Source organism: Atractosteus spatula, chromosome 3, assembly GCF_055471065.1.
Source record: "Atractosteus spatula isolate fAtrSpa1 chromosome 3, fAtrSpa1.hap1, whole genome shotgun sequence".
Taxonomy (NCBI): domain Eukaryota; kingdom Metazoa; phylum Chordata; class Actinopteri; order Semionotiformes; family Lepisosteidae; genus Atractosteus; species Atractosteus spatula.
In genome coordinates, this window is record NC_142708.1 from 10755283 (window position 1) to 10768233 (window position 12951).

The 12951-nt window shown below is 36.3% G+C and overlaps 1 protein-coding gene across 1 annotated transcript; it reads right to left on the reverse strand.

Annotated features, from left to right (window-relative positions):
- Positions 1-90: 90 nt before the first annotated feature.
- On the reverse strand, positions 91-12229 carry LOC148837400 (uncharacterized). The gene is made up of 9 exons (XM_088910560.1): positions 12004-12229; positions 11413-11622; positions 9814-10020; positions 7954-8187; positions 6712-6865; positions 5835-5944; positions 4448-4561; positions 3305-3448; positions 91-951 (listed from the first exon to the last, which is right to left on the reverse strand). Exons 1-9 carry the CDS (start codon positions 12088-12090, stop codon positions 817-819), a joined length of 1395 nt encoding a protein of 464 aa, XP_088766686.1. The 5' UTR covers positions 12091-12229; the 3' UTR covers positions 91-816.
- Between the last annotated feature and the right edge of the window lie 722 nt (positions 12230-12951).

A 12951-nucleotide genomic window follows, 5' to 3' on the forward strand; every position in this document is an offset into this window, starting at 1 on the left:
GTCTGAATAATTCTTCATACAGTCCCAGAGACAGAGAAGTTCATGTTGTTATGTACCGTTTTCTGCTTAGTGGAAAAAGTGCACAAGTGACGCATTTATACAGTATTTTATTCCAACTGGAAAAGTGCAGATACAAGGTAAAATGTTTCAAAGCACTATTTTTCTGTTTATCAAAAGCAGAAGTGAACATAATGAATTGCAAAGCCCAACCTGTAATTGAGCTTCTAAAACCACCAGGCCTTTTCTTTCATTAATCTTATATTCTCTGCTTAACAAGTATAAATACACAAGGAATAAGCAAAGCATTTAGTGCCCACCACCAGCTGTAATAAAAGCTTGAACTATTAGCAACAGAATAATAAAAATGAATGTAGAATTATAAGGACAGGCTGTGCTTATCCAGCTGTGATAGCGAAAAAGGTAATAAAACATTCTTTGATATGATAGTGATAAATCTGATGAAGCTAAAAACAGCACTGTGTAGAAATGACTAATTAAAGTGTGGCATTTTGCTATTCTTGTACTATAGTGACGTTTAGCTGTTTGAGATTTTTATCACTCAGAATAGTGCTGTTATTTGGGAACATTCCATGTTATTAATGTAGGTGTAGACTTCCTTATCTCTCTTAACATAGCTTTGAAAACCCAAATCACATTCTGGGTTTTCTGGAATTACACTTGGAAATTTAATTTTAAATCACTCGAAATGCAATTAAAAACACAAAACTGCATGGCTGTTGATCTTTTCTGCTCTTGTTTATTACTTTAAATGTATTGTTCTAAACAACGTCTTTAGGGGTCTTTGCAAGTTAGTTTTCATGGCAAGTTAATGTCCTGGGGATCCTTGAAGGTGGGGATTTTCTGGAATTCATCTTGTTTCTTCAGGAAAAGCTGGGCTAAGATGAAGTCAGCTGTGGACTGGAAGTAAATATTCATATCCAAGGTTTGCAGCTGTGGGAAAAAATAGCACATTTTGACATTTATCACAACTAAATTGTAGAGTAGTTGTGAATGTAGGCAGTATAGAAATTGTGAGACAACTTTAAAAAGCAGAATTTCTTGCCCTCCTATTCTGAATAATAATCTAAATAGTATTATGGTATTGGTAAGGAGGAAAAAAAGTCTTTTAGTCATCAGGATTTCTTTTTCTTATTCACTAATTGATAGTACTGTAAAAATTGTCACACTCAATCATATAAATAAGATATTGTAGGTGGAGCCCAGTGTAATTCTCTTACAAATTACAACTCTTTCCTGAAAAATACTATGACGTCATAAAGTACTATGCTGTAAATGCATCGTGTAAACCGCATGGTGCTATACATATGTTGATTTTAAAAAAATATTTTCACTTCATTAACACTGCAGTACCTGACGCAGCTACCCACCTGAACTACTGCAGTAGGTAGTTTACAACCAGCAATAAAATGGCAAGAGAAATATGAATATCAGTGCAACTAATATGTCCGACTGTATATTATGTATACTGACTATACATAATATACAAGTTCAATATATAAGTTCAATACAAAGGGAAAAATAAACGATTTTTTTAACAATGTGTGTATAATGCGTAATGTACTTTCCTGCCTCTGAATACTGTTTGGTAAAATGATATCAAGAATATGTGCTTTTAACACATGTAACCGTAAATATGACACAGGCTCAGGTACAACAGTTTTTCCTTTGTTTTGTAATATAACATGGACAATACAATATAATCTTATAATAAATAAGATATTAATAATACAAGAATGTAATTTTTTCTTGTCTTGCACTGTATCTGACATGTCCATCCCCCACCAAGTCATACAGTTCCCAATTTTGAATACTCATGTAGCATAACAATACTAAAGGGAATGTAATTTATGACAGGGTTTGTTGTTATCAGGGTATACTTGCCACCAAAGACAGGATTGCAGGAGATGGCTATTAAAATGTTTTTTAATATGTTACAGCTAGATGGGGGTGGCAAACTAGTGTCAACATTTCCAGTTCTGGTTTACCTTGGCTAATTAAGTTCTGGGGGAATGATGAAGAGTGATCAACAGACCAAGGAACAGAGGATAAAAGGCAGAGAGAAGATTGGACAGAGGATGGACAGAAAGACCCGAAGTGAGAGAAGAAACAATGCCAGATGGGAGGTCCAATCAGCCTTTAACACCAGATACGAGTTAAGTATTTGAACCTTATTGCCATTCTGTTGTTTTTAGGAAACTGATTTCCTGTATAAAGAATCCCTAGGGGTACAAACGGACTCCCTCATTAGTGGATGCATTTTTAGGATAAGGAGATACTGTAGGTATCCTGCTCACTTTGTAGCCTCCAGTAGCTCCTTGTAGCCTTTTATAGAGAGATTTAACTCTACATTGAACTGTTTGGTTTAGAAGGTAGGTTTATAACTGTTTTTGGCCTGTGTAGGTGTTATGTTGGATCTTTGAAGACTTGGAAGCTGTCTGGAGATTTTTCTGGTTAGTCTGGATGTAGGCATCTCATATGTCTAGTTTGTATATACTGTAGAGTAATTTGTATGTTGTATTTTGTGTTGTATGTCTTTTAATTTATTTGATTCAAACTGAGTGTGCCTGATTTATTGCTCTTTTCATCAAAGCTGTTGCAGAGAACAAAGATTTTAGGTGACTGTAATTACACCAACTGCTTGGTACCGTATATTCTTGGCATATATTTTACAATTCGGTGGTGGTTATGATTATTTTTAATTATTGATTATCGTGCTTGGTCGATTTCCAGTATTTTCTGGTAATTTCACAATGTTCTTATCCTCCTATTTGTAAAAATATATGACCAAAATCGCCACGTCTAAACATTGGACATACTATTTTGTGTTTTGACGTACAAAAGCAGAGACTGTTTTGTGACAAGGGCATTGCTTTTTAAACCCTTGCATAGCTGCAAGCCATTTAGTATGGATCCTAAGGGAATGATACAATAGCTTTCACCTTCCCAGGGGTATGAGAAAGATAAATAGTAGGTTTTAGGAGAAGGATGTGTTGAGTTCAATACTCCAGAGATCAACATTCAGTTTTATTGATAAATTCTACTGTCTAAAAAAGGAAACCACTTTCCAAACTGAAAGGGGATTGCATTTCTCTCTGCTCATCACTGTAAAAAATAAACCTGAAAAGAGAAAAGGCTGGAAACTCAGATTATTTTTTCTTTTAGAAAACATAAACTCTGGTCCATATTACCTTAAAGGCACACTCTGAAGATATACAAGGGGGTTCCACACATAGAATTCAATACAGTTCATGTAAGACGCTTAAGTAATCAAATATCTTCTCACCTCATTGCCAGTGCTGTATCCAATGACCAGGACCAAGTCCTCATCACATGTGCTCTTAATGTAATGGTGGGTGCCGTGAGGGAAGAAAAAGACATCCCCCTTCTCAATGTCAAAGTTAACCACATCCCTGCTAACGACACCAACCTGCAATGGAAACACATTGCATAGGAGAAATTTTACACCTAAAATCTTTGCATTCATCATGTACAAAGTACTAATATATGCCTTTCTTGTTCTCTGGATAAATATTAAGAGGTATTTAAATATTCCTAAATATCTTGTTAAACTATTTATGTTCTAAAGATGCTCTGATAACTTATCTGTCCCAGATCTCAAGACCATAATAAACACCATCTGTCTTGTATATTTTAAGTTCCTCTTGTGTAGTTATTCCCTTGATTTGAGGTAGTTTATCAATTTATTAATATTTATCAATATTTTCAGCCACAGTACAAATTACCTTGCAGTCATAATTCTATAACTGACACTCATCTCCAACTACAATTTCAATAAGTAATTGGAAATTACATAGAGCGTTTTCCTATTTAGAATATGCCAAGATAACTTCATAAGATAACTAAGCTGAATTAAATTCATTCAAAATACCACTGAAATTCTATATATCGGCAGTCAGTCATTTTGTAGAGTTACAGCAGAGGTCAGTGGCAATACCATAATTAGAACCGTGTTACACTTGCAGTTGAAATATTTGTTTTCATATGTATAAATAGACTAAAACTGAGTTTGGAATGTGGAGAGCAGAATGCAGAAATGCACACAAGAACAAAGTTGATTCAATTATCTGAATCAGCTAACATGCTAGTAATAATATTTAATGTTCTTAGGAAAAGTGGCCATAAGGCTTATGAGGGCTGCAAGACTGTGGCTGTTGGGGACTGGGACATTGAACTCTGCCTGTATAAACGTATTCCAGAACAACTGCAAACAGTTGCAATACAGCAAACAACTGCAAATTTGATCTGTGAAATACATACAACATGCAGTGGCTCCAATAAGTGGCATTAAGACAAATACTCAAAATAACTGTTTTATAAATATCTAATACTTCTGTGCTTGATGTCTCAGGCTGATGTTAAAAGTCAAAAGGGAAGTTTCACAACATCTGCCTTAGTTCTTACTTACCTTCCCACAGCCACTAAGCACATAACCCATTTCATTGGCATTGAAATGATAGTGTGGTTGCCGCATCCCATTGGTGAAGATCCTCATTGTAGCAATGGTTACAGTGTCCTCATGCTGGGAGTCAGTACATGAAATTAAAAGATGAGACAGTTGAATATTCTACTTCCACTGTAATATTCTCCTCTGCCTTCATCTGAGCTGAGTTCTTGTACTCTACAGTGAAACAAATGTCTTCTAGAGAGGCAATGAAGCATTGCAGTAAGGTCAAATGAAGGAAGTGACTCTAAAATATAGAACCTGGAAGATCACATGTAATCCTATATCAGAATGGATTATAAGGAGTTACAGAGAAGATGCTTGTAACACGCGTGATTAATTAAGAAGGACACTTCAGAGACTTCGGAGTGAGCAGCAATCAAGAAGTCAACTGGATACCCTTTGTGTCACTTCACAATCATTTAACAGCAACTACAGTACTAGTCACTACTCAAATACATACTGAGCAGTTTTGACTGTTACAATTCATGTAAATTAATCTAATAAAATCTCCCTTTCCTTAAATTCTGCACTCTTTTTTTTTACACTAGGTTACACGTTGTAAAATTTGGTCTTCAGTTCACCATTACATACCATAGACAAATGACCATCGTGAATAATTAATGATTTAAATGTAATCATATTTTAATTCAAATATGATAATTTAATTTAAATTTCATATTGACAGTTACAGCAACATTTTATAGAGAGAATAATTGTAAATAAAATTCAATACACAAGTTCATGAACATAGTGGTGGTTAGCAGTTGGTGGGCAGATGAACGGTGCACTTTTTTCATTGACTTTTAGATTAGATTCAGATTAGAAATAATTTATCACATTTAAAAAGCACACTCTCAGTTTGCAGTTTTTTTTTCATTTGTATAGACTGCAATTAGTATGTTTTAACTCCTCCATTTTTACACAATTAAATATATCGTATATGAGAGATTTATGTTAAAAAGTGTCACATTATCAAACAATTAAATGAAAATAAAGTGATGTAGAATAATCCCTGTTGCATACAGCTCCCATCTGTTGTATTCATATTGTATGTTCAGTTTTGTCTGAGACAGTAGTCTCATTAAATTAAAAAAAGATACTGTTAACATAAGTGTAATAAATTAGCAGAACAGAAAAAAATGCACTTAAGCTGTTACAGTTTACAGTTTTTTTGCACGTTCATAGAAGCCTTGTTTACATTCTCTGAGGAATTACCTCTCCCCAATACAGTTGTGTTCACCAAATGCAGCTTTGAATATTGTGCAATATCTTTTTATTGTTCATAAATATTTGACTATTTCTTGGAAAGCAGTAAGGATGAATTACTCTGATTATAAGCCTGTCTTACCTCATTGAGAGATTTAGCAAATATAATTTCATTTCTAGAAAGTCCGGTCTGGTCTTTAGTATATCTTGCCCACTGTATGATTCCACCTGGATACCTGTACTGCTTGGAAGCTACAACAAACAGGATAATTAGTGCCATTTGATCTTCAAACCCAGTTGAATTTATAAATACATTTGTTAGAATAAAACATAATTTTACCATATTCCCTTCCCAAGATCTCGCTTTTGAGAAGACCATAGAAAACTCTATTCTTCAGGGACAGAGGGCAATGTGGTTTTGATTCCATCTGAGTAATTTGCTTTTGAACTGAGATAATCTTGCTAAAGGGAACTAGTGATTTATAACCTCTAAAATCTGAATTACAGCCTTTGAGGACTATATCTGGACATGTTGGCTTGATCGATTTAGTTGTAATTACACCAGGTCTCAGACCAGTAATGCAGATTTTCCCTCTCAGATGGGCAGTACTTATCAATTTGATTAAATTTTTGTTCTGTTGAAAACCACTAGAAAAATTAAATTATTTTCATTGCTCACTAACTGGTCGGGTTATGCAATGTAGGACCTTTTGAAATTGTGGTTCCCACTACACAATGCAATTTATGATAGACTTCTGCAAATTTCCATTAAGCTCAAGAATATTCAAATTGGCTCAATAGCATCTCAGCACAATCTGGTAGGCTTTGTATATTAAAAACATTGTACTCGATAATGAGGTGGGAGGACATTTGCTGCTCAATTCTAGTGATTGTGAGCTACACCAGTGGGATAGAAATTCTAAATGGCCATCTGAAAGCTGATAAATTGGAAACCTAGATCTATATATTTAAAAAATAACTTTTAACCAAATGTTAAAAGAAAAAAAGTTGATTTTTACCTTTCAGGTCATAGAAGTATCTTGCCACAAGGAAGTCTCTAGACTGTGTATAGCTGGCCTTCCTCACCAGCTCATTGAGATTGGGAGGAAGGTTGACTGCCTGGTTCTCTGCAGGTTGCTTAAAGGACCTAATGAAGGCCACCCCACCCACTGGCTGAAATCAAAAAAAGCAACTCAAAGTTTTGCAGGACTTTCATACAGTAGGAGCACACAATGATAATATTACAATACAATTATTATAATATTATATTATATATCAATTATATAATATAATAATACAAATAAAAATTACATGTACACAAGTAATGCAAAAGGTTTAGATTTAAACATGCTTTAAACTAGGATAGAAAATTTACTGATGTCAAATAAACTCTGGGAATGGCTAGCACCCATATCACTCTGCAACTCACAACTAGCAACCCACTGAAGCTAAGCAAGTGTGAGCCTGGTCAGTACCTGGATGGGAGACTTCCTGGGAAAAACCAAGGTTGCTGCTGGAAGAGGTGTTAGTGGGGCCAGCAGGGGGTGCTCACCCTGTAGTCCATGTGGGTCCTAATGCCCCACTATAGTGATGGGGACACTATACTGTAAACAGGTGTTCTGGTGCACTATGGCTACTGTTGCATCATCTAGGTGGCTGCTATACATTGGTGGGGGAGGGGAGTCCCCATTAGCTGTAAAGTGCTTTGAGTGGAGTGTCCAGAAAAGTGCTATAGAATTGTAATCAATTATTATTATAATTTTTCACACCTAGTAGACAAACAAATTGTCCACTAGGTGGATAACAAACCAATTTTTTGCAGTATCTATTTTTATATGCAATACATTTACAATTTGTAACATTGTTTTGTTTACATTTACAAGATTTATTTTGGAGGACAAGGCATGATTTCTTCTTCACAGTGTGAGTGATTAGATGTTATCATAGTCATCCCAATTTTAAACAGGTAAGGGTTTATTCCATGCTAAAAAGAAATGAAAAGAGATACAATGTTTCAGCTGTGAAGCCTTCTTCTGGTGTGTCTTTTTCTTTTCAGCATGGAATAAACCTTTACCTGTTTCTTTGCAGCCTATACATCCTGACGCAGCTCCCTACTTGAACTTCTTCAGCCCATTTTAAACATATATTAAACCCCCCCACTGTGTACAGAATTGATCTGAAATGGACACGCGTGCCGACCTTCATTCAGCAGGGAGAACACCCGGGAGATTGGCCAAGTCACCGTTGAACACCATGCTTACCTTAAGGGACCGAGCGGCAATATCCTGCGGTGTGGCATAAAACACGTCATCTACGTCACGGGTGACAACCTCTTCGTGAGTGGTGAAGAACAGCACAAACAAGCAGTCCTCCTGCCCCACACACTTCATCCAGTGCAGCGTGCTCCTGGGGAGGAAGATGACCTGCCCAGCCGTCACATTGTAAGACGTCACGGAGAAGGGAGCCGAGTCCAGGATACCGATCCATACTGTTCCCTGAGAAAAGTCAGACATTAAAGAACAGCCAACAAGAGCTTCTCTGCAAGTATCATGCAGATCCTGCATGTCAGTCAACTAGAAACTATACCAAGAGGCACTTTTATAAGTGCAACAAATGCGCATTAGATCTGATAACATTTGTTGAGGTTTTAATGCCTCCTATTATATATAGTAATACTAAATAGAACAAAAGACGGCTGTGAGAACATTCTGACTGCAGAAAAATCCATGCTATAGAGCCCCTTTTCTCACTAGCATTTCAATTCAGGTCATAACATGGTGTCAAGTAGGTCAGACAAGCATTTTCACACTGCAGTTTAAACAACGTGGGTCAACCCAGGATCAGAGAGGTCCCAAGGTTCATTACACATTCTAACTCGGTGAAAAAACTTGCATTCCTACCATGCTCGACCTCTCTAGAGATGAGAAGAGCTTTTCATGCACAACTGCTTAGTCAAACAAAAGTCTAAATGCTATTTTTGTTCCGGTTAATGCATACATTGTCATTGCAATGGTAGTTTTTTTTAGCTGTACTGTGGATTTTGCAGACTGTTATATTGTGATATTGTGTATGGAAAAGGTATGTTCCTGTGACAATGTTATGACAGATTTTATAATACAATCTAATTAATGCTGAGCTTTTTTTTTCCTGTAAGTGTATTCTATTTTACCTTCATATTGACACATTTTACCTACCAGAAACTGCCTATCAGCCCCCTCACCCCCATACACACACTTTCAAAAATTATTGACAAAATATCTGAGTAGATTATGCACAAAAATGTAGTTTTAATATGCACACCCCCAAATCATTCAGTACTTTGACCTTGAGTGCTTGTGTGAAACAGGCCAATGTTGAGCACTCCTCACAGCTTAAAATTACTCATCTTAAAGTGGGTGAGATAAATTTACAGTATGCTAAGGAACAAACAGAGAATAACACAATATTAGGTTAACAATGTACCACTTTTTTCAGTTGACTATATTGAGTCTGAATGCTGGGTGTACCTTTGGAGCAGAGTGTTGGATTGTATAGCTGAATAGACAAGACTTGTTTCTTGGGCTATTAGCGTATGATGAAAAATGACCAAATGATTATTATTATACTGTTGACAGACTTGACAGACCTGTTTTTATTTTTTATTGCTTTCCTACACATGAAAGGGCCTAGCTAAACAACTATAACTATTATTCACTAATTTCTAAAACTGTTGTCAAAGACAACACTGTAAGGTGCTCTTTTACCTTTTACTATATATAGATATTTAAATGATAATGATGAAGGTTTTGGAGGGCCTGTAAATCAAACATATGCCACAACATACAATCTTTACCCTTTAAAAGTTTGAAAACCTAAAGAACACATCTATGAGTGTCTGAAGGTATTGTTGACCTTCATCCAACCTTCAACAGTTTACTCAGCAAGGCAAGCATAAACATTCTGTTTTATTCTTCAGTCAAAGAATTTGACTATGATCAATGGACGAGCTGGCACATTCACTATCACTTAAGCCATTAGTGTCTTAGATACTTCATACTTTGGCACTGTTTGTATAAAGGGGTCTATGGAGCATAAAGCTAACTCCAAGGAAATATTCACAGCATAGCGAACATCAATTTTACCGTTGCCAGGAACCCATGCTCATTAGCATTGAAGTGCCAATGGGGAACGCGACACCCATTGGGCTTAATCAACAAAGTGGAGGCGGTCATTTTAGCTTCATTGGCATTGATACTGCTGCCAAACTCCTCCTCTTCTTTGGTGTCGTAGTCTTTGGGGTTCTTCCGATACCTTGCCCATTGGACCACTCCGCCTGACGATACAAATTTCTGTTATTAAAGACAAAAATAAAATAAATTAAAGATTTGTACGACAGAGAAAAAACTCATTGTTAATCAGCTGACCTGGTTGTTTTGATCTTTATGAAATGTATAATGGTATACTATGTTGGAAAGGTAAGGTGTAGTGAAATGATGTTACTAGCATGTCAAAACCAGAGGAAAAATGCAAAGCTGCCTACAAATTTCATGACCTAACCTGAGTTAGTGTGTGGTGAGAGTGTGGATCTGCGTCAAACTGCGAGTTGAAAAAGAACAAGTAGAGATTAATTTCATGTTGACAGTAAAAAAGAAACAGAAGAAGGTTGAACATCTAAAATGTTGTATTTTTTCTTCTGTCTGCTCTCCATTGTACATAGAATTAACCTCTCCTTGTTGTCAGTTTGGATGGTTTATGGAGGTTTATGGAGGGCTAGTTGTTGAGGGATGCAATAACATTCAATGGTAAAATGTTGCAACTGTTTCCAAAAAGAAAAAACCTAATCTCATCTTGATCATCATCTGATGAGAGGGTTACGTTTTGGAGTGTAGTCATCAGCATTCAGTTATGCTAGTCTACAATAAAGTCACTTTACTGTTTCAAAACTTTTGAAGGGCACAGCAGCATTTTTTTATGCTAGATTTATTTCAGTAGAGAATGGTATTGACATAGAGCTAAAGTAAGTTTTACAACCCAACACATCTTTTCTGTGGTAGGTAGCTCCGAAATACTGGTAATGAAAGGCAGTCTCGTTAGCTCCATCCAAAACTATACTTATTCCTGGTAAATTTGGTATGTTTATTCCTGGTAAGTGGTAACATGGAGCCTCTCTCAGGATCACAGTGCACAAGACAGGACAAGACTCCGTACAGGATGCCAGTCTATCTCATACCAGTATACAGAAACACACAGGGACAATTTGCTTTTCTATTCTAAGCTGCCTAGTGTTCTAGGCATCACCTTTGGCGGAGCTAGTAACTAAGACTTGCTCACCACCTGTGCTATATTTGCTTCACCCTTTTACACGTACAAACATCATTTATGCGCTGGATAAACCCCTTAAAGGAGACTTCTTCCCAAAATAAGGCTGAGAACATGTACAGGAATTAAGTGACATTACATTCCTAATCAAACAGTTAATAATTCAGTTTCATTTCACTCCAGAACATCAAGGCACCCGGATCTCTTTCTCATGTATACCACTGTACGTGAATGACACCCCTTCTAATTCAAAGAGCTATCGAGAACATTGTCTAATTGAGCAGTACAAATGTACCATAAAGAGGTTAAACAAGGATAATATACCTGAAAATCTGAAGATGCAGCATGAAAGATAGACACATTACTTTTTTGTGAAGAGGAAATTTGTGTCAGACCTATTAAAATCAGCATGAGCCTCATACCTTTGATTTCTCCATCCGATTCAAGTACTTGAATTTGGGGTCAACTGGAGGATTCGAGCTCAGCAGCTTGCTGCTTTCCTCAAGTTTCTCCTTATTGGGAAGCTTCAGAGAAGGGGTGAAGAGAACTAAGGAGACCCCAAGTGTTATGGTCACAAAGGAGGCCAGCAGGCACACAAAGAAGGTCTTCATCAGGGAGGTGCAGGCTCTCGTCTGAAAGACACCAGAGTAAATGGCTCATCTTGCCAAGCATAGACTGTTAATCCTAGCTCAATGCATGTTCTACCTCTAATGTCTCCAGCTTTATTACTATCTCCTATTTCACAAACTCTGCCATAAGGCACATTAGCACAAATACATTTGCTTAAGCACTATGGTCTGATATTTGACCATTGCTTGTTGATTGTTGCCAAAAAAATTGAATATTTTCTTGATTTATAATTTTTTAAAAAGTCTTGTATTTTGCATGTTTATATAAAAACTAAATAGCATAGGCCACCATTGGAAAACCATTGATATCAATTGGTTATCTTCATTCAAAAATAAAGCATGTTTTCCTTAGTCCTCAACAATGAAGATACTTTGAAAACTCACCTGGTGTCTTTGTTCCTGGTCTCCCATCTGGCACTTGCTGTAGAGACGTGCCTTTTCACTGGTGGTTTCATAATTGTTTAAGTTCATTGTTTAAGACCAAATGGAGAGTTTTTTTCAAAAGCAGACAAAAATTATTTGTGCAAAAGTCAAGTGCAAATGGATTAAAAAAATCTACTCATGCTCCTTAAACTTTTTGAATCAAGCGCCACTGATCCTGTTGTGTTGCAAGCTGTGATGTTCCATTCTTCTTTTATAAGTACGGCAAAGGATTGCAGAGAGAGACGTTCATTTCCCTTTAAGCAAGAATTCAAAACTGTCAATTGCCTTCCTCTTAAGAAATAATTTCTTGTGCAATAAAAATGAAACTTATCTTTGGAAACAGCTGTCTCGACATGACTGAAATTTCCTTCTACCAATTTAATAAGATAATGCTGTACAGTGTCACTGTTTTGCTCTACTTTGTTGGAATCTGGATATTTACATTTGTAACACATAGAAGCTATCCAAAGACTTATGGAAAAGTACTATTAAAATAAAGTGTGAATTGCTGTACAGTTAATGGCAAATGTTTTATTATTAATCTAACAAAGGGAAATTTCAGCCAAGTTAAGACGATTGACTCTTTCCAAAGATAAAACTGTGGTTTCTCAAGTTATAACTGTGCTTGTAGAGAGGAAGGTAGTGAACAGTTTTGTAAGTTTGCCGGACACAAATAATTGTCACTTTCTTATAGCAGCTGGGAGCTAATATGATTAGCAAAAAATTCAAGTCCTTTCTGCTCATAAAAATACATTCTCTCATGCTATTACTTTGAAGGTAAAGTTCCATTTTGAAGCAGGCACTGTAGAAAGTAACGCAGAAATAAGTCACTGTAATCTATATTGTACACTTGAAGCTGCTTATCAGAGCAGTGAGTAGTAAATCCTGTATGTGCACTGACAGCCTCCA

Coding starts and splice junctions, on each gene's coding strand:
- LOC148837400 (XM_088910560.1), bottom strand. CDS start 12,090: ATGAACTTAAACAATTATGAAACCACCAGTGAAAAGGCACGTCTCTAC. Junction 10,021..11,412: donor ATCGGATGGAGAAATCAAAG/GTATGAGGCTCA, acceptor CTTTAATAACAG/AAATTTGTATCGTCAGGCGG. Junction 5,945..6,711: donor ATACTTCTATGACCTGAAAG/GTAAAAATCAAC, acceptor TGTTTGTTGTAG/CTTCCAAGCAGTACAGGTAT.